Here is a 24,635-nt window from a genome sequence, read left to right as displayed (position 1 = left end):
TTAGCCCTTTTTAGAAACACTACTTTATGAAAGCCCAATAATTGAACCATTTCTATGTCTACTTTATTTTATGAAGACATGCGAGGAAACTATTCTACCAACATAAATGTCGGAATATCATTTTACCATTTTAGCAGATGAAGCTTTTTGACTCTAGAAATGGGCAAAGTTCAGGTTTTCAGGGTTCTAATGTATCCAAGCCTACAGCTATTTTATGCTTTTCTGCAGCTCAAATATGCAAAGCCCAGTCATTAGACCTGGCCAAAGAACACCCAGCACTTGAACTGGACATTGGTCACCTGCAGTTTAATGCAGCAATTTAATGCAACGTGGACACTGGCAGTATTGCTCTATCCCACTTCAAATCAAAAAACCCCCACCAAAACACCACCGCTACCACCCCACCCCCCACTCCCCCCAGAAAATAAATAGAGCTAATGAATGCCAGAACTGGATTAAGTCATACAACATTTCAAGTTTCTCTTTTACAAATCTCCATTTTTCATTTATTTCAATTAAACACAAACTCTTCTACCAGCAACCTTTACAGTGACAGAAAGCATCAAAGAAGTCAGAAAAGAAAGTCTGAACTTCTGCTTCCTTACAAATTACTAGAAAAATTGGCAGCTTGACAAAACGCAACAGAGCTGTTGATATAAAAATTGCAATTCAACCACCATATACAAGCTTCCAAGAATATGGTGGAGTTATTTGCATCAAGGAAGATGCTTAATTTTGTATTCCATAAGCAACCATTTTCAGAAGACAAATAGAGGGCTATTAAGGGAGGAAATTACAGTACTGCTGTAACTAGGTAAGCACTAATTACATCCTATTATCATATGTTACTGCAATATTTGATTAATGAATGAAATCTTAGCCCTCCCCCTCCCGCATTAATGTAGTGGAGGAAATAGAACATTTAACCTTAATTATGAAGACTTTGTAGGACAAAATTATGTGTCTCATCAGCCATGGCCTTATGGCTACAGACAGATGAGTTGTATAGGCTGTCCAGGGAATCTTAGGATTTAAGTCAGAACTAACAGGAACAATAAATGTAATAGTCTTATATCAATCAGCTTTCCTCTGGAAATCACACATATAATCATAACCAATTAAAAAAATCCTCACACAGAAGAGAACCATTTTAAAGCTATGCTAAGAGGATTTTTACAGTTGTTCTTCAAAATTAGCCATTTTCTTGTATTAGCCAGGAAAACAAACGCTTTTCTTGAATTCAGCTAGAATTGAGAGGGCAACTTATTTTTGCTCTGAACATTGAGAGCTGGAGTCTCAGAAGGCTGGGAAAAGCAAAGCAAGTCCAAAACCTACTGTGTATAAACAGAGATACCATATGAATGCACAAAATAAAAGCACAACAGTTTTCTTGCCAAGGAGCAGCAGATGGCAACTCAGAGCAGAAGTCAGCAACACAACAGTAAGTCATGAGAAAATGCCCATCAACCAGTTGTACACCAGTCCCACTTTTTACAAGGTGGGACTGAATGATTTCACCTGGGCAAGTCCCACTTGCAGAAACCCCAGGTCAGGCATGGTTGCCCATCCCCAGAAGCAGCTATTTTGCTTGGACTCCCAGAGGACCTCCCTCAAGCTGCACTGCCAATCTTCCTACCACCTCCTCCTCCCTCCAGCCACCTACTTTGCACATTGAAAACCCCTCCTATACAGTGGCTTCCTTTAAGGGGCAGGGCCTGGGGAAAGAGCTGTTCTAAAATACAAGAGGAAATTAAGAGTTTTTACTAACACCAGCAAAATTGTTCAGATGCACAAAGTCACTGGTTTGACTCTACGCAGCACACTTACTAGCAGTGCCCGGGATGGCTCACATGCCCTTCATACCATGCCATATCCTGAATGTTCACTCACAACTACAGAACAGCTGGATCACCCTGTGTAAAGCCAGCTCCCTAAAAGAAGAGTTGACCCTCATGCCCTTCTCTTACTGTGGCTCTTACAGACGACTGTCTGTCAAAGTTCAATGATCCTGGCCTTAACTACCTCTCCCTCACACCCCCCACCTCACAGATATTTCTGACTAATAGCTCAAAGGGGAAAAAAAACCTTTGGAAAAAAACCCAACAAACTGATAAGGCTCAGACAGAGCTTAGATTAAATATTCCAGTAAGCAATATACATCTATTTTTTCCCTCCTCAGTAACACTTACATTATACTTACTGGACTACTACAACACTGCTTGTTTTTTTGAACTTTGTGTTACTTGGGAAACTCCAGTCATAAATCACTGAGAGAGCAGGAATACAACTAAAGAAAATAAAAGCACAACCTCTGGCTCTCAGAGAAGCGTAAAGTGAATGTGAATGACCTTGTAATTGTAAAATATGCTTTAAAATAGATTAGCTATTAGTTAGTTCTAAATGCTGAACACTAATAGTTATTTACTTTAAGTAATTTCAGATAGCTAAATGTTGATCTCTCCTGCTGCAGTGTTTGCAGAAACAAATCACTCCCAGTATTTTACAGTCTCCATTACCTGCTTTTGTAAAGTTTTGCAAGACTGCTTCCAACATCAGAATTACTAGTAAATATAATACAGGAGGGAATCCATATATTTAAAACTGAAAAGTTTTCCTACCATTTTTCCCTTCGCAATCTCTGTAAACTCTGAAATTTGGTAGATAGCCAAATCAAATAAGTAGGTTTTTATAAACACAAGAATGTGTGGATATTCCCTGCTTCAGGGGCTTTTTCAAGACCTGAAAAAATCAGAGGTTCTAAATGAGGAATACAATTGACAGAGAAAAACCTTGAAAGAATGGAGTAAAATAAATGTGTTTTTACAAAACCACAGTTAACTGTAAAGACTCCTTGCTGAAACACTGATATATGGAGAAATGCTATCAGAGCAAAAATCTGAACTGACAAATCTATAACCCATATGAAGCTTATTACATCATCTGATACCAGACTTCCTTCTCTTTAGCTACTGTAATCATGTTTCTAAATAACAACCCCTGGTTATGAGTCTCTGATGACTCAATGACTAGGTGCTTGAAATAACTTTGAAAAACTGAGTCAGAGGAATCATTACGCAGGCATAGCATCATATGGACTCTCACCAGTTTACCAGCACAGACATCAGAAACCTTGCACTAGTAATTGCTGCAATGCAGCATAAACCCACTTTATCACAAAACTTTAGAAAAATCATACTGTCAGGGAGAAAAATAAAAGAACAGAAAAACCTGTATCTTCATAAAATAAGATTCTATCAGCTCTTGTGCTCATCCTAACATCTCACTCCAGGTCAGGAACCTCCAGTAAATTTGCATTATCTGACATTTTCACCTTCCCTAGCCATCTTGTTGCCCCTTAAAAAAAAAAACAAACAACAAAAACCCACAACAAAAACCAAACTAAATCAAAACCAAACAAAAACCACAAACAAAAAATCCCAAACCAACCACCACACCAAAATAATATGAAAAGTCCAAATTTTCACATCTACTTAATTACAGTTAAAAAAAAATCCCCCAACTTTTCATATAATTGAGACCATGAAAAATCAAAATTCTTACTTCACTTTTAGTTTTGTTCCATCACATCCTACATATATAAAACAACTGTAATCTCATTCTTTTTATTACATCTTGCTTTCCTGAACTTAAATAGTGAAACATGCTGAATGGATTATGAAATAATCTGCACAGAAGCTCATTTCAACTCACAGCTGTATTAAGATTTATTAAGTGAATATTCTCTTAAGATGCAGTTTCCTAGAAAAGCCTACTTTCAAAGTTAGGACAATACAGAAGGCAGACTTTCAGAACACAAAGTTTGTGTATTTTGGAGGGTTTATCACAGAGGGAGTCGTGTTTCCCAGCTGCAAAAAGAACAAAGAATTGTTTCTGCCTGATTCATAATGCAAACATACAAACAGCTTCATCATGGCACAAAGGAAAATTTGAGGCTTCGTTACACTAATAAGAGCAATAGAGAACCAAAAAGAAAGCTGAAAGGAAGGATACACACTTAAGCAAAATAATCTTTATTTGAAGTCTAATGTGTTATTCTTTCCTAGCTGAAATTTTAATATATAAATAATTATTTCCCTAACTTCAACTACTAGAACCATGATAGTTTAACTATACCTGCTTAGGGACATTCACAAGAGACAATGCATCATGATCAGATGGAAAAACAAAGCCTTCAACAACATTTCCATGTTTTAGAAGTATTGGTAAGCTATACCTTCCTTTAAAATCAGCATATTCAGTCTAACCTTTCACCTCAAGGGGCTTTTTCCCCCCACAAAAAAGGGGCCAGTTCTACAAACAGAACCAGATACCTGGGGTCTTAAAGTAGACAAAACATTGAACAATTAAGAATTTAACAGTGTGATACAGGTGCCCCTGAAGTTACAAATAAAAATTTGTTGCAATTGACACTAAGACGGGCCCAACCTTACAAAGGTTATCAATACCTGCCTTGTGAAATACCTAGCTTGCAAAAATAATGTCACCAACTTCAGTATTACTCCTATAAATCAGAGTTTATTGGCTCCTAGTTCCAACTTCAACTGTTAAACTAAAGCCCTCACCGCACATTTGAAGTGCAGGTTCCAGAAGAATTGTCTTGACTACCAGCGTGCACATAACCTATCAACTTCTTTTAATATCATCACCTCCTTCTGAAATTAGGACTCCAAAAATGGCAAAACATCAGTCTTTTCAATAAAATGGCTTGCCTGCATTTAAAACAATAAATAACTCCAAAAATAAACTGAGGTAAGGAGCACATTATTTACAAGTCAGCATATCGCTTCCTGACATTTCCAGCTCTCCCTATTCAGCGAAACTCAAAAACAAAAGAAAGGGCAAGGATAAACCTGGGACTTTGCAAACTCTAGTGGGAAAAGAAGAGGAAAGGCCAGAGAAGTCAAGGAGGTACAAATAAAAGAATGAGAATCTCATCTGTGCCTTTTGCAAGCAATTATCATGAACACATTTACAACATTGCATTTTCTTTGTAACTGAGTTTCGAATATTTTTTTAAGCTTTATTCTTTTAGGCTCAGGTACTTTTTGCCTCCTTTTGTAATACAGAGTTGAAAATAAGGAATTAGTAAGCTCAAATCTACTTCTGAAGGAAGCATGCAAAATAAGAACTGATGCATTAAGCTAGGTACTTTAAGTGTGGATATGAAACTGCCTACCCCTGAAGTAAGGTTCACCTAAATTACAGTAAAAGTTTGAAGTTAGCATCTCTTCAACAATCCTTTTGGGTTGGGTTTTTTGGTGGTTTTTTTTGTTGGTTGTTTTTTTTTGTTTGTGTTTTTTTTTTACTTGCTTCAATTTTTAGAGCATATGACCTTGAGCAAGACTTTAGGGAATCGCAAAATCCACTACCAAAACACAGTAATGATCTGTCCAAAGAACAACCACCAGAAGTCTCATATCCTCCATTTCCCATTTATACCTCCAACCTTTAACAGGAAAGTCTCCCACTCCCAATTTTACCATCCCACTCAACCTTTCACATCAGCTCTGAGCAAACTTTCAGCCACTGCACCTTCCTAGAACTGGAGAAAATGGCCCCACTGTTTCCATTCAGCTAATTTTGCTACTTCAGCCACTTACAGTAGCTCACAGACTGGCCTGGCAAGTGCTGGAGTCAACTCCTGGACGTAAAGAGAGCACAGGATGAGTAGCAAGGAAGGAGAAGGAGAAATGCTTATTGCTAAATCAGCTCACAGCATCAGACACAGCCTCCAAAGCCTCCAGAGTACTTAGGGCCTACTGACATGTTTCAACAAAAGCCTCCCCATCAAGCTACAAGTCACAAATATGTTAGCAAAGCATGAGTGAAGGCCTTTTTGTATCAAAATAGTTCTTTCCCCTAAAAGCTTTTATTTTTTACTTCAGTGAGAAATCCAGTGAGTTTGAATCGTCCAGGGAAGATCCAAGATTAAACAGAACAGACAGCAAGTTACAACTGTAGACCACGTCTTCATACTGGAAAACTCTAGGAACATAACGGCTGTAGTTTATCAAAGTGGGAGGCAAGAAGACTGACCAGGGTTCACAAGCTAACTATAGAAGTACTCCCTATTTCCTCTCCATCCCAGGAAACCTCACACTTTGATAGAAGCATTTTTAAGTCTTGTAGACAAAAGGATAAAACTGGAAACAGAAGCTGGGCAAAAATTTAGATCCAGAATAAAGTGCCAACAGCAAGAGTTGATGGTTAAAAAAAAAAACAACAAAATACACACACACACACACAAAAGCCAGACAGGATTTTCCATCAAATGAAGACTGAATTTTCCCCTGCCCTTCTTGGAAAGTATATTCTAGTTTAAACAGGAATTAATTCAGGAAGCGCTAATAGCCTGTGCAGTGCAGGCCAGGCCTGACTGTCAGTCGCCCCTACCAGCTGTATAGGAATTGACACCTTTAAAGTTTGAGAAATTCACACTCACACATTAGATAACAAATTATAGTTAAGTTTTGTTAACTTTTTCATATACAATATAAATGCACTTTGCATATTTCTTTTCAAAACAAGCTATTTTGGAAGGAGGCAAGTAATTTATTTGCCATCAAAACAAACAAAAAAAAAATTACTTCCCAATTGAAATGGTGACTGGTTAGTTGGCCAAACTCCTAAAGAGTGTTTCTTGAGTCAGTTACTCCCTCACACTTAAAGAAGTGTATCTTTCACTATAGCTGACATTTGCACAAGTTTAACAAGTTAAAATCCCAAGCAAGGCAATTCACAAAGAGCCACCTATCTATCTCCTGGGTGAAGCTCAGAAAATAAAGCAAGCTTCTCTTCACTACTGCTCTCAGTTACCAGCACAGTAAAATAACAATAAAATAACAGTTCTTTACTATCACTTTCCAATTTTAATCTTCAAGTTAATTACTAAAACTTTCAACGTGTAGAAAAAAAATAAATCTTTCTTGCAAGAAAGATCCTGCACCATATTTAAGGCCAGTCCTGGTTATGAAGTTAGAAATTCTGCACCCTTCAGTTTCAGCCTATAACAACTCCAAAATATTAATTAAAGAAAAGCAATTTGAAGTATATGTGCACACAGAAGTAATTTTCTTGCTCCCTACAATAGTTAGGTTGATCCACGTTATCCATACACACATTCCACAAATCAGTGGAAACCACCAATATTAAAACTGACCCCCATCAATAATACTCTAAAACCTCAACAGGGCATAAAGTTCACTACATCAATACTTCTTAAACTGCCTAAGGGATTTTGAAGCCTAAAATCAACTTCTCTGTGCTTCTGGAGAAGTTTACCAAAACATGAGTAAGCATCAACTGAAATGGCTAGAGAGGCAGCTACTTATCCATTAAATTTGACACATTCAAGAGGAAGAATTTCTCCACTACTGGTAAGTGCAACACAAGTAGCGTACAATATGAGAGCTGCCTCAATAAAAAGAAGTTTCTGAACTGCTAGCCCAGCTTATGGAATCAGATGACTCAAAGCATTACTTCAAATACCAAAAAAGCTTTCTGAGATATTTAGACAACTTACAGATGACATTTACTAGTGGATGTTAACTCACACCTACGCAAGCAGAGATGCTTTCAACAACCTATATAGTAAATAAATATTGTTAATTTAGAAAGAGACCAGTTTCAGACAGGATGAGCTAATTTCGACTGCTGTATTAATAACAGATACTGTTGAAGAACTCAACAAAATAATTTCACTTCCTGCTTTTCTAATTGTAAGATCAGACCTTACTATTAACAGGTCGCACTCTACAGCCTCTGGGCTCCCACAAGAGACACAACACACCCACCGCCTAGATGCCACTCGAGGGGGGCTCCATGAGTCGCCCTGAAGCGACTGGGCGGCCGAGGGGGGAGGCCGCCAGGACACCACGTCCCCAGCCTCACGGCGGGGCCCGCCAGCGGCGGAGGCCTCTCCCGCCACCGCCGCGATCCGCCGGCCGGCACCGATCCACAGGGCACTGTGGAAGCGGAACATTAGCCCTCAGCCTCCGGAGGCTTTTCGACCCTGCAGTCGCTCCGGCCGAGCCGGGGAGCGGCGAGGCAGGAACAGCAGAAAACGACTTTCCCCTGCTCCAGACTGACGCTACCCCACCGAGCCCTCCACACCGCTCAGAGGGGCCGGGCAGCGGCGGCGAGGCCCGAGCGAAGCGCGGCAGGAGCAGTCGGCCCACTTCTTCCTTCCCGCGGCCGGCGGCGAGGGGCAGGCCCCAGGGAGGGGACTGACTCCCCCGACCCGCCGCCCGTCCCGCCCGCCTAGCCCCTCCACCGGGCCTGCAAGACGCCCGGGGTTCCGGCGCAGGGGGCGCCCCGGAGCCGCCTCACGACCCCCCGGAGCCGCCTCACGAGCCCCCGGGCCGCGCCGGGGGCTGCTCACCTTGGTGGCCATGGCGCTGCTGTTGCGGGTTGGGCTCCCGGTCTCCCCTCCCCGCCGCGGGCCGCGGCTGCTCGGTCGGTGTGTCCGGCCCGCCCGCCGACGCTGGGCCTCGAAGGCGGCTCTTCCTCAGCGTCCCCCGGTCGCTACCGCCTGAGGGCTGTTGGGCGGCTCAGCTGCAAGCCCCGGCTCAGAGCAGGCGGGGGCTGATGTAGCCGCAGGGCGCTGCCCCCTCCCCACCCCTCTGCACTCCTCCGCCCCGGTCGCCCCTTCCTTCGGCACAGCGTGGCTCGGCACTGATGGGCATCTGGGGGGGGTGGCGGGGCTGTTTGTCCCAGCTGCTCCGTCAGGGATGGAGGGAGGGACCCGCGGCGTGGCGGGGAGTCCCGGGGGAGCCCCCCTGTCGGTCCTCGGGTGCGGGAGGGGGACCGGCCCTCCCCTACCCCGGGTGCCTTCAGTGGCTTCGCTGTCAGCGTTTGCCCTCAAATTTCCACGCGTGCGGAAGAGAGCCCTCAGGAAGACGTTGTCTGTCCCTCCGTTGCTTTTGACCAGAGATTTGGAAGCAATTGTATAGCAAGGAAAGCAATTTTCCCTCGGCCAGGCTCACTGCAGCTGTTGGTGGGATGTGCGTCGTCCCTGACCTCCTATTTCAGCCGGGCCTTAGTGTACAGCAATTACTAACAGCAGAAAATAACATGCAGGAGCTGGTCAGGGTCAGTAGCATTCCTGTTTGGTGCTCTGCAACCATCTCATAAAAAATGGCTGTGACCCCACTTGCTTTCCAGCCTGCAGGAAGAGATGCAGTGGGAGGCTAAAGTGAAGGGAATGGGAAAATGTAGTAGCAGGGATTGTGCAAGGTACTGCACCATCAGAAAAGCAGAACTTCTTGTCTGGATATGTATAGTGCTGTATATTGAGACAAGGAGGCACAAAAGCACAAAATGTAATCAGTTCTAAGCAATGTTAAGTGTGATGGCTTTGAAATGGAAAATAACTGCGATGCTTGAAGGTAGTTGAACTAGTTTCAGGTCCTTAGGACCTTAGTACAAAAGGTGTAAGAAAAGCAGAATAGAAAAACAGGACCTGGAGTTGGGGAGTATCTGGGACTAGCAGATGTCCAGGGTGGGCACAGTTAAGCTAACTGATAAGTAGAAGGATAGGATGATTGCTATGTCTGTGGATGATTGCTACGTCTGTAATGTTAATTAAGCTGGTTATGAAGATTGTTGGGAAAAGTAAATGACCCTTAAAGATCACCACATTTATGTATGCATGCTGGAAACTTTCTGGAAAATGATGTAATATGCCCAGTGACCATACAAGGATGGCCTGTATGGCAATACGGCGACACGTTAGAAGGAGCTATCCCCCGTGTCTCCTGGTGCCGCGATAAAGAATACCTGCTTGTCAACTTGGAACTCTGTTGTGTATATATATGTTATCTATATATATGTATATATAGATATATATATGCACACACTATATATGTATAGTGGTTGGCCTGGAACAAGGAGTTGCTTCCTTTCTGTAGCAAGAATCATAGAATCATAGTATGGTTAGGGTTGGAAAGGACCTTAAGATCATCTAGTTCCAACCCCCCTGCCATGGGCAGGGACACCTCACACTAAACCATATCACCCAAGGCCTCGTCCAACCTGGTCTTGAACACTGCCAGGGATGGAGCATTCACAACCTCCCTGGGCAACCTATTCCAGTGCCTCAGCACCCTAACAGGAAAGAATTTCCTCCTTATATCCAATCTAAACTTCCCCTGTTTAAGTTTTAACCCGTTACCCCTTGTCCTGTCACTGCAGTCCCTAATGAAGAGTCCCTCTCCAGCATCCCTATAGGCCCCCTTCAGATACTGGAAGGCTCCTATGAGGTCTCCATGCAGCCTTCTCTTCTCCAGGCTGAACAGCCCCAACTTTCTCAGCCTGTCTTCATACGGGAGGTGCTCCAGTCCCCTGATCATCCTCGTGGCCCTTCTCTGGACTTGTTCCAACAGTTCCATGTCCTTTTTATGTTGAGGACACCAGAACTGCACACAATACTCCAGGTGAGGTCTCACAAGAGCTGAGTAGAGGGGCAGGATCACCTCCTTTGAGCTGCTGGTCACGCTCCTTTTGATGCAGCCCAGGATACGGTTGGCTTTCAGGGCTGCAAGTGCACACTGCTGGCTCATGTTCATTTTCTCATCGACCAACACCCTCAAGTCCTTCTCTGCAGGCCTGCTCTGAATCTCTTCTCTGCCCAACCTGTAGCTGTGCCTGGGATTGCTCCAACCCAGGTGTAGGACCTTGCACTTGGCATGGTTAAACTTCATGAGGCTGGCATCAGCCCACCTCACAAGTGTGTCAAGGTCCCTCTGGATGGCATCCCTTCCCTCCAGCGTATCAACCAAACCACACAGCTTGGTGTCATCGGCAAACTTGCTGAGGGCGCACTCAATCCCACTGTCCATGTCACTGACAAAGATGTTAAACAAGACCGGTCCCAACACCGATCCCTGAGGGACACCACTCATTACTGATCTCCAGCCGGATATTGAGCCATTGACCACAACTCTTTGCGTGCAGCCATCCATCCAGTTCTTTATCCACCGAGTGGTCCATCCATCAAATTGATGTCTCTCCAATTTAGAGACAAGGATGTCGTGTGGGACAGTGTCAAATGCTTTACACAAGTCCAGGTAGATGACATCAGCTGCTCTACCCCTGTCCATCAGTTCCATAGCCCCATCATAGAAGGCCACCAAATTGGTCAGGCAGGATTTCCCCTTAGTGAAGCCATGCTGGCTGTCACCAAGCACCTTGGTTTTCCATGTGCCTTAGCATGCCTTCCAGGAGAATCTGCTCCAAGATTTTGCCAGGCACAGAGGTGAGACTGCCTGGTCTGTAATTCCCCGGGTCATCCATTTTCCCCTTCTTGAAAATGGGGGTTATACTTCCCTTTTTCCAGTCAGGAACTTCACCTGACTGCCATGATTTCTCAAATATGATGGTCAGCGGCTTCACAACTTCATTCACCAGCTCCTTCAGGACCCGCGGATGGATCTCATCAGGACCCACGGACTTGTGCATGTTCAGATTTTTAAGATGGTCTCGAACCAGATCCTCTCCTACAGTGGGCCCAAGGTCTTCATTCTCACAGTCCCTGCATCTGCCTTCCAAGACTTGGGTGGTGTGGTCAGAGCCTTTGCCAGTGAAGACCGAGGCAAAGAAGTCATTCAGAACCTCAGCCTTCTCCAAATCCAGTGTAGCCAGTTCTCCTGAGAGCTTCCTGAGGGGGCCTACATTCTCCCTAGTCTGTTTTTTATTTGCTATGTACCTGTAGAATCCCTTCTTCTACACATGGTGTAATTGCTAGGGCTGTCAAGAAGAGTCTGAAGAGACGGGTAGGTTGTTGGGAAGCTGCATATCTCTTTACACCTGCATTTCCTTGTTCATGGAAATTACAAGCTTCTCTTCTTCTATTAGTATCATTTCCCAGTGAGACAGATTTATTAAAAGAGAAAAATATGTTTACAGCTGAAAAAAAAATTCCAAGTAGGATCAGCAAAATAGTTTCTATGGAGGGTGAGGATAAGGAATTAAGAGGAACTGGCTGTTAAGTCACCACCACTTTTCGAGTGATTGAACTGATTAACTTGAGAAGTTTTCAAACTCCTTTATTGCAGTTTTTAACTTTTTCAGAATTCAATTAAATACTATGATTCCAAATTTTTATTATTTAAAACAGGAGTATCTAAAGTGAAATCTCTGTGTGTGGCCCACAAACATCCCTTTATGATACTACCTCTAAGCTGACGTATTGTATTAAGGATCAGTTTTACTGTGTGCTCTCTCCCAGACTGGTGTTTCAGTCACTGTAGTAGCAAAACTCTGAAGACAGCTTTGTCTCTGTACTAAGGGATCCTGTTCTTCCACCTTCTCGCTAAGTCTTTCCAACATTGTATGTTTTAATCTGGCCATCTAGTGAGCATCTTATAAAAAGGATAGAGGTGTGAAATCAAGAGGCCCAGTGTTGTCTTGTTTAGGAACTTCCAATGAACAGGTGTGTGAAGCACCCTCTACCCCTTCACCAGATGCTGTGTTTTGCAACGTGATTTATAATAAACTTTTGCATAAGCTCGAGTCTGTGTCATTCTTTACCTGCAATCAGAACTGCCAGAAAAGATTAGTCTACAGCTGACAACCATTATGTGTTTAGCAGAGCAGTGCTTGGCAAGTTTGAGGAATGAAGGAAACATTAACATTTCTTTCAGGGTGAGAGAATGTTCCACAAAAAGTCTTTTTTATGAGATCCTTCCAATACTATTTGCAATTAATTGCCTTTAATTCTTTTGCTGACAAAGACTCTCTTAGGAATCGCTTTGGATTGCAAATAAATGTGTCTTCTTAGCTGCAAGTTTTATCGTTAACACAAAGGGCCAAATACCAATAAATTGCTAATGAAATCACCTAAAATTTCCCAAATTTTCTAAAAGAGTTTATTTTCTGATACCAGGCTGAGTCCTAGTTAATTAAGACTAGATGTTTGAGTAGCATTAGACATATAAGAAATCTCAGTGGCTTTAGCAGGGTTATTTACATACTTAAGCATTTGATAGGCTGGAAGTTGAGTGCTCTGTGTGGAGCTTATCAGCTTTCAACCACAGTTTGCTTATTATTCACTTTGTACTAAAGCCTCAATGCATGCTGTAATAGTGAAATATCTCTACCTCAAAACAAACCCAAAACCCACCAAGCAACAGCAGAAGAAAATCCCTTTCCCAGCACAGAAGTTACTTTTTTCATGTTCTCTGTAAAATTCTATTCAGTATATATTTTTGCATATGTGTCTGCAGTAGTTCCCATGAACAGGGGCTGCAGCAGACTTCAGTGAGAAGTGATCTGTCACAGACCCTAATCAAATTAAAAGCTCCCGCCAATGGTATTATGCAAATCTTTGCATTAAAGATGGACTCTCAGAAAGCACATGGAGAACTTTCGCCAAATACTGTTCTCTGCTGGGCAAGGCCTGCCTGTAGCTTCAAGATCAAGGGAAGTCAGTGACCTTGTATGTTCTGACTTATACAAACTTGGTGGGGAATGATAAAGAAAAATATGGTTATTCAGATAACCTTCAAGCTGAAAACCAGCTGGAGAAAGAACCATGGTTTGCATTTCTATGCTATTGTTCTCAGGAGCTCCTTGGTGTAGTGCACCTTGGATTTCTCCCTGCTAGCAGGCTGTACCCTTAGCATTGCCTAGGTGAGGCATGGGGGTGACTCAGGTGGCTGCAAGGTATTTACCACAGATGTGGAGCAATTTTGAGGAACAATCATTATTTTCAGTGGCAAGAACTTTGCAGAGGGAGCAGTCTGTCAAATACATGAATTTCCAAAGGCTTTGCAGGAGGTATACTGAGAATGTATTGTCCTAGGCCTTTATTTTCACAGGTGTTTTATAAAGTAAGAAGTTCTTTTTTTCTTTTTCTTTTATTGGTTGAAAAGCTATTGGTGCGGCATGTATGATAACATCAGTTCCACACTATATGTTTTTTTTCCTCAGGATTCCTAACTACGTTAATCGGGAAGGCCTAAAAGTGACTAGGAAGTAATGGCAAAAACATTTCCAATTTTTCTTACTCCCTTTAATTATTATGTTTACCTTAATCACCCGATACACCTCTTGTTTTAAGGAGGGGTAGAGCTTTCACATTTCCAGAGCCTTAAAAAGAGCTGTTTAAGCAATGTCTTATGGATCTTTATGGATCAAAAATAGTTCTAGTGTATTCTTCATTTTCAGAAGGCATATCCGTACAGATTCTCCTACCTCTCCCCATGAGGTTCTTTGGGTGTCATTGTGTTTCCTTTCAGGTGACCAGCATTCCTGTTTCAGAGTTAGCTTAACACCATTTCTTTGGTGTTTCTGTGAAGTTTGCCAGAGGATATAGATAAAATATGGCTCCCTTCTATCTTCTCTCTCCTTCCCTCCTCCAAAATTGGACAGAAAATGATAGGAGCTGCCACACCCATGAAACCTAATGTTTATCTGCACAGAGCAACAGGGGAGCAGCTGCTGAATCCCATTTGTGCATCACTGTACAGCATGGCATCATTTGCAAATCCCATCTGGAAAATGCATTTAATGAAACATGTTTTGAGGAAAAAATACAATTATTTTCCTTCCTTTTATGTTGGGAGTCTTTGGGCAGAAGAGCTGTGAACTCTTGAATCACGTGGTATTTGCGCCAAAGCATGATAGCCTCTCATTTACTCAGGACTTTATGTGGCAGTTTAAAATTGTGCTCGAGATTACAGACACAGTTTTCAATCTTATTCTACACCTGGTGCTGGAATATTGCTATCAAGCCAGTAAGACAGCTGATCCTGAAATACTGTAGGATGTTAAGGCAAGACTTCCTTGGTTCATAAAAACTGCTTTAGAAAAATGCACTCAACATTGCACCCAAATTCCTCCAAGTATTTCAGTTTCTGAACTTGTCTTTGAATAAGCAGTTCTGAGAAAATCTGTGCTTCATGCAATTGCTTTTGAGTTAAGGATTTTGTCTTGCTAGAGCTGGTGATTAAATGCCATTATTATTTAAACTTTGGTGTACTATGTGGCCTTTTTCAAGATAGTTTCTGATTTGACATGGTTACATTTTTAATATACACATATCTAAGAGTGGTTTTGTGCTGTGCATGAATATGCTGTTTTCTTTACGCTAGGGGAAAAGTGCAGTGCTATGCCATGCTAAATTCTGTACTCTAAGGGTGTTGTATTTTTTTTTTTTAATGCATCTCTGTGAAGCCAACAGTTTTAAGTCATAGTGGACTGCCTGGACTCAGTTTTCTCTTTAAAAATCCGTAAAGACAGCTGATGAGCACTGAAGATGTAAAAAAGCTACATAGAAAAAGAACTGCGGGTGTTCCAGAAACAGAATGATGTCGCAATATGCTTTTGGACACTGACAATTTTTTGAGAGCACCTTTTTCCTCTTTTGTGAAACTGATTGCAAAGGTCATGTTTCAGTGCAAATTTAATCACGCTCAGGGAGAGGGCGATTTGTGGATTAAACACATAGTGCAGATCTTTATGGATGAGCACTATGGCTGCAACATGAGGAGGATGCTTGGTCATGATGCTCTGTTCTTTCTTTAGATAACATGTGAAGCAAATTCTTTTTCTCCCTTTTCTCCTTTAAGTGTAAAAATCTTTTGACCAATCCTAGTACTTTTTTTTCTGTCTTTACAGCAGAACAATCAGTGATAGATGTATCTGTTCAGAAGTATACGCTTTGAAAGAAATGATACAGCAAATCATGCTTTTTTTTTTTTTGTGCAAGGAATAAAACAGATTTCCTGAAACACCTAACACTAATGTAATTCATACTTTTTGCATTCCTTTCTGACCTGTACACTGATTGATAGTGTAATATATATGTCTGCATCTGAGCTAGGATACTTCTGCATGCATACGTATCATCCACTTTAGTTGCTTTGCATTTGGATTTTTTATTCATACTTCATACTCCTCTGGGTTTCAATGCAAGGTCAATAGGTTTTGAACTCAGCTTTCCTGAAAAATAGAATACAGTTTAGCAAAACAAATATTTTAGAAGGTATAAATGTTTCCATTTTGCTGTTTGCTAGCTTTAGCAGAAGTAACATACCATTAGCACTATTGATTCTTTCCACTACTGACCCTTTCCATCTGGAGTGCTGACTGCCTGTGGCAGATTTCCATTTTTTCCTGTCGAGTTGAAGGGCTCTGCCAGCTGCCATAACCTGCCATCTCAGGGGACTGCAGTCTCACCAAGCAAAGCAGCACAAGAGAAGTGTGATCTGCTATGTATTTTGATTAAATGTACAGGTACCTCTATGACAAGTTCCTGTCAACATTAAGAAGCCAAGGATTGCACACAAGTTGTCTTCAGCCACAAGGCTGCTAATCACACTAACAATGTAATTAATTATTCTTTCAAGTCACGTCAAGGTGCTGGTGCAGTTATTCATCCTCACTGAGTACTCATTGAGGAGAAAGCTAAAGAAGGCTGTAAATTTAACCTGATGGATTTGAGCCCTCTTGCTCCCGTCTCTGAGCCTCTATGTAGGGGAGCGGTGGCACACTATGAGCCTGCTAGTGTAGCACCAAGCACTTTCCAAGACATCTTAATGAAAGTGGGATCTAATCCATGGGCACTTGGCATGTATTGCATTTGCATCCAGATTAACAGCATGGTCAGTATCAAGCCATTGTAAGGCACACTTTGCTCTGCATTGTGATTGTGATCGTGCAAACTTGCACACCCCATGGACGAATGCTATTTGTCATGAGTGTATGCTTTGTACTGTAAAAAAGCTAATTTAGGTGCTCTCCTTCAGAAGAGTAAAATTATCATTTTACTGACCTGACCAAAATGGATCCCAAATGTGTTGTATCCCTGGTTTAATGTTTGCTTTCTTTCCCCAGGATACAGGCAGATGTTTTGGAATAATGTGATTCTGAGTTTTCAAACTGCTTGGCTTTTTTCCAATTCTAACAGATTTATGACTTAATTACTTTTTTTGTGTGTTTTCATTATAGTGACTTTGGGAATTTTGGGGTTCCTAGCTTACTTACTCAAGAAATTCAGTCTTGTAGCATTTATATGATGAGTTCATCAAAAGACTAAACCAGGCCTTAGTGTTCTGTACCCCTTAAATCTTGTTTTGAGCCACTGTTTCCTTTAGAAATAATTGATAATAAAGTTATTTCATTTAAAGAAGCTGCTGATCAGCAGCTCCCACAGCATTCATGAGCCCATCTTGAATGCAGGTCAAGGTGACAAGAACTGCTCCAAAGCAAATGCAAAGCAAAATGAATTTCCAGGAGCTATTGTTCATCTACATTTTCTCTAGTAGGGTTAAGGTGTCCTGCAGCTAGAGGAGGAGTTATGAGGCCTCTTTCTAGTGCACATACATTTCTCTCTCATGTCAACCCATGTTACATCTCCAGTGCATAAACTATCTTCTAGCCCAGACAAGCACAAAAGCGGATAAAGGGAGAAAGTAAAAGCTTTCATGAATTTCATTATACTTTAAACAGATGTAGTCCTTTTATGTAGGTTTTCCTGTCTTGAAGAAGGAGCTTGGAATCTTGAGGTCCCTTTTTAACCCTACTCTTTGTGATTTACTTTTGCACATTGTACCCAGTAAAGACCATGCTCTCCTAGCAAAGGGATAATAATGTACAACAGAAGAAAAAGCAAAGCCTGTGGCTAGATGCTGGGCTACAAAAGAGGCTTTGTAGGCTGCATACCTTGCATTGCTGCTGAGGAAATTATGTGACTGTGGGCAGGTCAGAAAATTTCAAGTATCTATGATTTTTTTCTTTTTGTAATCACTGCCTCAGATTAGGTTTTGCAAAAAAGCATTTTTTTTCTTTGGTTGCAGGGCACAGGACCATTCATTAACGGGAGCTGACAGTTCCAAGGTATGTTATAGGACTAGGTATTCAAGTCATTTTGAAAACTCCACTATTACTAGCAAGACCAGTAAGTCTACTCAAGCATTTAATTTATTACCAGTGCTAAAATAAAAATGATACCTTAGGGATCTAAGTGCTTCATATCTTCCTGCATGTGAGTATTAAGATGTTCAAACTAGCTGATGCTTCTTTTCTTCAGATTACCAGAAACAGCTGTAGAGGTAGGTCTAGCTACCTGGAAAGCCAGATGTTGAAAAATCTACAGATATTTCCTGGAAATCTGGCCCTTGCAGCTGAGGTTAAAGAGAGAAGATAGAGGGGAGTAAATGCTGCAGTTCCCTTTTCCAGAGTACATGTTTTCATGGTTTTTTTTTTGGGGGGGGGGGGGGTAAAATTTGAAGCTTGCTTCAATGAGGAGCTCTAAATGCATTCTGTAAATTGAGAGTTCCTCTTTAAGTTTGTGGAATACTGTTGTCCAAACTGAAGTGGAACACAGCAGATGCAGCACTCAGTCATGTGCCCTGCTTGTGGTTAGCCACACAAAGCCAATTTTTTTCAGATGCTAAGCTCTACTCTTTTTTTTATTTCCCTTTTTTCTGACAAAAAAGACTGAACACAGCTGCTCTTGACATCAAAAACAGTCACTGAAGAAACAAAAAAGCACTATGCCGTTCAACTAACAGCTGACATTTAGAGTCCATCGCAGAGAGTTTACCTAAGTGCTGAGGACAAAAAGAGGACCTGCTGCACCAGGAGGTATCTTTTGGCATTGGGTTGAACTCCACCTGTACTTTTTTTCAGCGATATCACATCGTTCAGTTTGTCTCTAGTCATGTGTTTGCCCAAAAGTTATTCTTTATCATAAGGTTCCTGGTGTCTTCCTGTCATTGATACATCACTCCGAGGTTTTTAGAAGCATAAAATACTGCTGCTCACACAATGTTGCTGCAGAAAAGTGAAATTGAAAGGATACCCCTTCAAAGATAATGATAACAAATGGAAGAGGAAAGGTGATTGTAATATGACATTGAAAAAAACAACCAACCCAAACAAAACAATGCAAGCCCATTAAGCACTGCAGTGTGCCCCAAAACCTACTAATATTTCTGTTTGTTGTTTTGTGAATCTTTTATTTCCAAACTTTGTTTTCCACCATAAACATGCAGCATCCACCTTTTTACCCCACCCTGGCTCAAACAGATGGTTTGGAGCACTATGACTGCAAGCTCTACCTCCTTACTCTTCTTCCAATTCTCAGTTTATCACTTCACTGCATTTCTTTGTCTATTTTTTTATCAAGGCATTTTGGGGCCTTCAGGCTGAAGGAATTTATTTGGTAGTTTAACTCCCAGGTAGCATGATAAGTTTTTTCCCATAATATTACTTCAGTAATTGGCTTGGTTGCAAACAAGATCATTACTGTGGATTATTTTTCTCCCTGCAAATCCTGATTGATTTTTCCAGACTGGAAATCTAATTCTGGATATATCCTACCAGAAATATTTCTAAGTAAGTCTCCTGTACACCTTTGCTGGCAGCTACCTTCACTCTCCTCATGATGAGGCTCTCCCAGCCATACCAATCACCCCATGGTGCCCTGCTGCTGCTGTGGATGCTGGAGTGTGAGATCGGGCTGTACTATATAGCTTTATTATGGCAGTCCCTGGATATCTCAGTTGAAGAGAAGAGTCTCCTAGCACTTTTTCAGGCCCTCAGTGTCTCTGTGGAGAGGCAAGCCCTTGTCACTGCAGACCACCTAAGTCAGTAAGGTAGTTGCAACATAGATAAAAATCGGGGCCTTCCCTCATCCAGGTCCTTATTGTGGGTTTCTAATCTCCTAAACTGTTTCCCCAACACAGAAACCCCTTTCTGATTGCATCTCCTGGACTACTTATTCCACTGCTAACCTCTTCACTGCTCTCTAGCAGTCCTCAGCCAAACCCTACTGAGCTGTGGCTGTGAACCCAGCTGGCAACAATCATTTGTTGTTTCTTCTCAGGCTACATCTGCTCAGAAGCTTCCTTGCACAAAAGCAGTTATAACTTCAGACTTCTCCTTGAGGACAGATGATTTATAGACTTATTGCTCAGTCGCATGACTCGGGAGAGGATGGGAATAGGAAGAGAAACTTCTGCAACGAAGTTGTTCACCTGGAGCTAAGAGATGATCCCTGAGACAGACGCGTTCAACTGTGTCCTAGGCCAAATACAATAGACAGGTGTGCTTCCTTTAAACAGAGGATTGTTACTTTAACTCAACCATCATAATACCTTGATCTGATCAAGCAGGGATATCTCCCATCCATGTACATTCTGTAATTCCCTTCACACCAGCTGACTGCCTGGAAATGTCTCTGCAGCCAAATCTGCAGCGGTTTCTCCTGCAGCATTCGCTGCTGGCTCGCCATCCTCAGCGAAATGCCTCTGGCTGTGTTACAGCCTTGGATTTTGTATTCTGGAGAAATTTCTCTCTCTCTTTTGTTTGTCTTTTTTTCTTTTTTTTTTTTTTAAAGATGTAAAGTCCTCCTTTTGAGTGTTTTGTCTGAAGAGAAATCTTAACTTCTATTATGTTTAATTACAAGGGATGTGAGAAGGAACATTTCAGGCTGTTTACAACTGCATTCCTCTGACAACATGCCTCCTTCAGGTATCCCCACTACCCAGGAGTTTTTGCTTCAAGTATCTTTCCAAAATAACTGACCCTGATAGCTGTTATTCCTCCCAGTTGGCTTCTGGGACATGAATGCCAGCAGACAGTTCAGAATAACCTAATAGCATTTATTATTTTTCCTACCTGCTTTAGCAGAGTCCAGGTTTCATAATGTCAAAATAATCTCAATGTTACCATCCTGTGGAAAAGTTAAACCAGCAGATTTTGCTGTGGGCTTACATTAAGCCAGTCAAGCGACAAGTGGCACAGACTGGTTTTAAACCACTGGTAGAAGAATTGCTACACAATGAAAGTCTCTGTTGGTCCAGTGACAGCCTGAATTCACAGAGGGTTGGGGCCTGGCAGGGATGTTGCTGCTGCTGCACTTAGCTCTCTAGGGCTTATTCTCTGCTGCCAGTGGCAAAAGCGTGCAGGGAAGTGCCATGGCTGCATTAGGGACTGAAGATCATTCTATAATAAAAGTTGAAAAATTAGTATCTTTTCTGTATGTTCAGCCTTTTGTTCTTGTACCACTACTTGGCCATTCTTTCTCTTAGGCAGAAAGTTGTCTCCACTGATAAGGGATGTCACACCGTAAGTGTGCCTCTGTTTAAGTCAAATTGGTTTCTTGTTAGTCAGACAAGAAGAGAACCATGTATTTGACCGTGTAATCCCATGGCAGAACAGCTCATGGGGTTCTCCATCAGTTCAGTATAAGTAGTCCCAGCAATGGCTATTAATTCTCTTTTCTGATACCACATAGTCACAAAAGCTCTGGAACTGGCACATTGCTGTTGCTCTGAATATCAAACCATGCAGAATATATCTGTGCTAATACCAACAAAACCAAACCAAGCCTCTACACTACTCTCTTACCACCAGAAATCCCAGGGGTTTGCCAGTCATCTGTGCTGCCTGTACTTGTAGGCAAAATGCAATCATATACACTGGTAAATCATCAGATTGTTCTCTGCCTCCATTTTGGACCATGCTAACTAACACCCTCCTAAAATACTCATTGGCATAGTTTTAGAACAATAATGTTATAGAGACCGTTCCCAATAGGCAGTTTAAGACAGCCATGCTGTTGTGGAAGCTGAGTGTGTTTGCCAGCACAGATGCGAGCTGTGCCATGCCAATCAGCCTCAGTGTCTGGGAACATTCGCATGCACACCTGATTTACTAGGGTATACACTTACTGTACTAGCATATACTAGTGTATACGACCTACAGTACTAGAGATCCTGACTGTAAAAACCCAGCATTAATCTTGGGTTTAGACAAGGCATAAAGATCTTGAAGTTTTGCAACAGTATAGATGAAATTGCTCACATCTTAGATGTTTTCCTGTTCAACTAACTGCATTTTGACTACTAGAAATTCCTCCAAATAATGCTAATTAATAAAGTTAGGGAATAAGTGAGATTCATCTAATCCTCTGTGTAGTTTGAAAGACAAAACTGAAATGGGTGCTTATGCTATGATGGCTACAACCAACAGGAACAAAGTGCGGAAACAAACAAGATTTAGAGTTTCTGAAGACCAAGACGGATATAGGACTTTAATTAGCGAAGCAAAGATGTGTACTAAAAAATGTCCTGTGCCTCCATAATAATTCAGAATTGCTGTTGGAAGTGGTGTACATTTATTTTTAAACACACATTGGTCAGTAGATAACAGGATACTTGCCAAAGCCTATGCAAAAAGCTATAAAGATATCCTGCTTTGTCATTCATTATAAAGGAATAAATTTGTAACACATTTAAAAGGAATAAATTTGTATTAAATTACAAAAGAATACATTTTTGTTAAATTACAAAGGAATGCTAATTGTCACATTTTGATTACAAAGCTTGACTAGGATGAACTAACACACGAAATAACTTAAAATAGCTTTTCAGTCATTTCTTTGGTGAACTGAGCTTTGAGACCTGCATAACTGAGTAGGGAAGTCTGAATAATTTGTTTTAAGTAAGATGATTCTCATAATTATGCAGAGCCACTCTAGAAGATGCTGGTTGTTGGATTTTTTTTGGAGAAGCTTAAAAATACCAACACTAAATTCTGCTCAATGAACAGTATCTGATGGTGACATGGTATTTTTGTAATAAAAATGTGTCTGCTTATAAGATTTTGAGACTTCTCATCTTCAAATCCCTTAAAAGCCAAGAAACTTTCCCTAACACTCCATCAAAACACATTCTTAGCTGAAATTTTTGAATCTATGTGTATTGCTGCTGGATTTACATTTTCAAAAGCTATTCCACTGATAGAAATCCACAGGAAAACTTAATATGCAATTAATTAGATGTAAGGGAAAATAATACACTCGAGCAATGAAGGAAATCTTTATATTCAGGCTTCCAAAATAAACAGGGTAATAATAATGTTTAGTAAAATGGGGAGGAAGTCATAGATCAGAATCAAGCAGGTAATATCTATTTTGGGTAACAGAAGGGTAAGTCACAGCCGAATGGGAACAGAAGAAAGTGCTGATTCCTTATTATAAAACTGGGCATGATGTCTTTGTTAAACAATGTGCTTATACTCCCATAGCATAACATTTCCTTTTACATATGTTCGAAAGCTGGACAGGATGGGGGATGAGGTTTCAGAAGATGGGAAGAAAGGCTGTACAATGCCAATTTTAAATAGAGAAAAAAGGGGGAAGCAACTAATTATAGTCTTTTCATTAGGAGGAAACCACTTGGAAGAGTCTTGGCCCTTTGGGAGAGATTGGGAAGTGAGGTAGCTGTCAGAATGACTTTACGGCTGAGTGGTCCCAGAAGAGAAAGAGCATCTGTCTAGGCAAGGAAAGGAGGTCACATTTAAAAGCAATCTAGACAGGGTAGAGACAAAGAGTGATCCTAATCTCTTAGATAGTTAAACTGTTTTAAGTAGCATTTACTACTGGTTTGTTTGGGGGTGGGGGTTTTAAGAGCATCTTTTTAAACATAACCTGCTTTCCTCATCTGGCAGAGACAAAATGGATACTTTTTTTTAATTATTATTTTTTTTCCTTTCAAAAGGAAACAAACAAACCAACCCCTCTCAGGCAAACTGGTAACTTGCGTGGGAGACAGATGCATTCAGGCCAGCTTTTTAGTACCCTATTTCAAAGAAGATTAAGTAAAGACTAAACCTTAAAAAAACCTGGTAATGATGCTTAATCAGAGGGAGATATTCTGCAGGTGGGAGCACAGCTCAGAGACAGTCACTAGGCCTTGACCCAGAACATTTCACACCTAGGAGGAAGTTTCCTGTTTCAGGCTTTGGAAAGGTCTTTACCTGGGCTACCAAATATCACAACAGACAATAGGGAGCCCAATAACTCCATAATGGGAGTCTGATACCCTTTTGCAGTATCTTTCTTCCCAAGCTGCTAAGGTATTTTAGCTTTCACCACTCAGCAAGGAAGTTAAATAACACTGTTTCCTACTAGTTAACTCAGATGCAGAGAAGCTATGCACAAGATGTAACCTTTGCTCAGGTTGATGACTGCTCGCTCACATGTCTTACTGACAGCAGTCATTGGCACTGCTCATGTGTTTGAAATGCTCATCAACATGAGTAAGAATGATACTGCCCAGCCCAAATGCCTGGTACAGAAGGTTATATGGAAAGCACGTTGAAGAGCTGGCAGTAGTCTTCTGATTCCAGCACCTCTGCTGATCAAACAGGCGAAAGTTCAATACTATTAAGATATGAAGTAATCTACTGGGTAAAGTCTGATTGCACGAGGTAACATGTGAATAAAAGAGCAGGAAAAAAGGATCCATGGACAAGCATCACCCAAAATCGTAGACCCCGTGTAGGGAATCTAAATTCAGTCCACAAGGTCCTCTCTGTGACATTAGTGGTTTTAGTGGGTGGAGGAGCTATCCCACATACTGTTCTGTGCTATGCTACAGCCAAAGAAAGACTTCTGGACCAGAGGACATGGACATCTGCATGTTGTCTGCAGATGAAGCCAGATATTTTCCGAGTTTTAATGAGTTAAAATGTAGGTGGATGAAGTCTGCCTCTGAATAAAAGTCCTTGGTTCTCACCTAGGAAAGATCACTAACTGGGTCTATGAAGTAAACCTAGCGTGATGCACAGTATGAATTGTGTAATATTTTATGATAATACTG

The 24,635-nt window shown here is 41.4% G+C and overlaps 1 protein-coding gene across 3 annotated transcripts in view; it reads right to left on the bottom strand.

Annotated features, from left to right (window-relative positions):
• The window catches only part of SNX9 (sorting nexin 9), a 95,148-nt gene that overhangs the window by 50,634 nt on the left and 19,879 nt on the right, over positions 1 to 24,635 (bottom strand). Inside the window, exon 1 of one of the 3 annotated variants that reach the window (XM_057406588.1) lies at positions 8,402 to 8,661. The exons of 1 other annotated variant lie outside the window; for it this stretch is intronic. In XM_057406588.1, the coding sequence (XP_057262571.1) occupies positions 8,402 to 8,413 (12 nt within the window). In that variant the 5' untranslated portion in view covers positions 8,414 to 8,661. Of the gene's footprint in view, positions 1 to 8,401; positions 8,662 to 24,635 lie in introns of those variants that run through there. One more of the 3 variants, XM_057406579.1, reaches the window with a different exon arrangement.

This window comes from Pezoporus wallicus, unplaced genomic scaffold (genome assembly GCF_028554395.1).
Source record: "Pezoporus wallicus isolate ANWC-B61680 ecotype Strahan unplaced genomic scaffold, APGP_CSIRO_Pwel_v1 contig_3817, whole genome shotgun sequence".
NCBI classification, from domain to species: Eukaryota; Metazoa; Chordata; class Aves; order Psittaciformes; family Psittacidae; genus Pezoporus; species Pezoporus wallicus.
The sequence above is the reverse complement of the archived record's forward strand: the minus strand, read 5'-3'. Positions and strand labels throughout refer to the sequence as shown.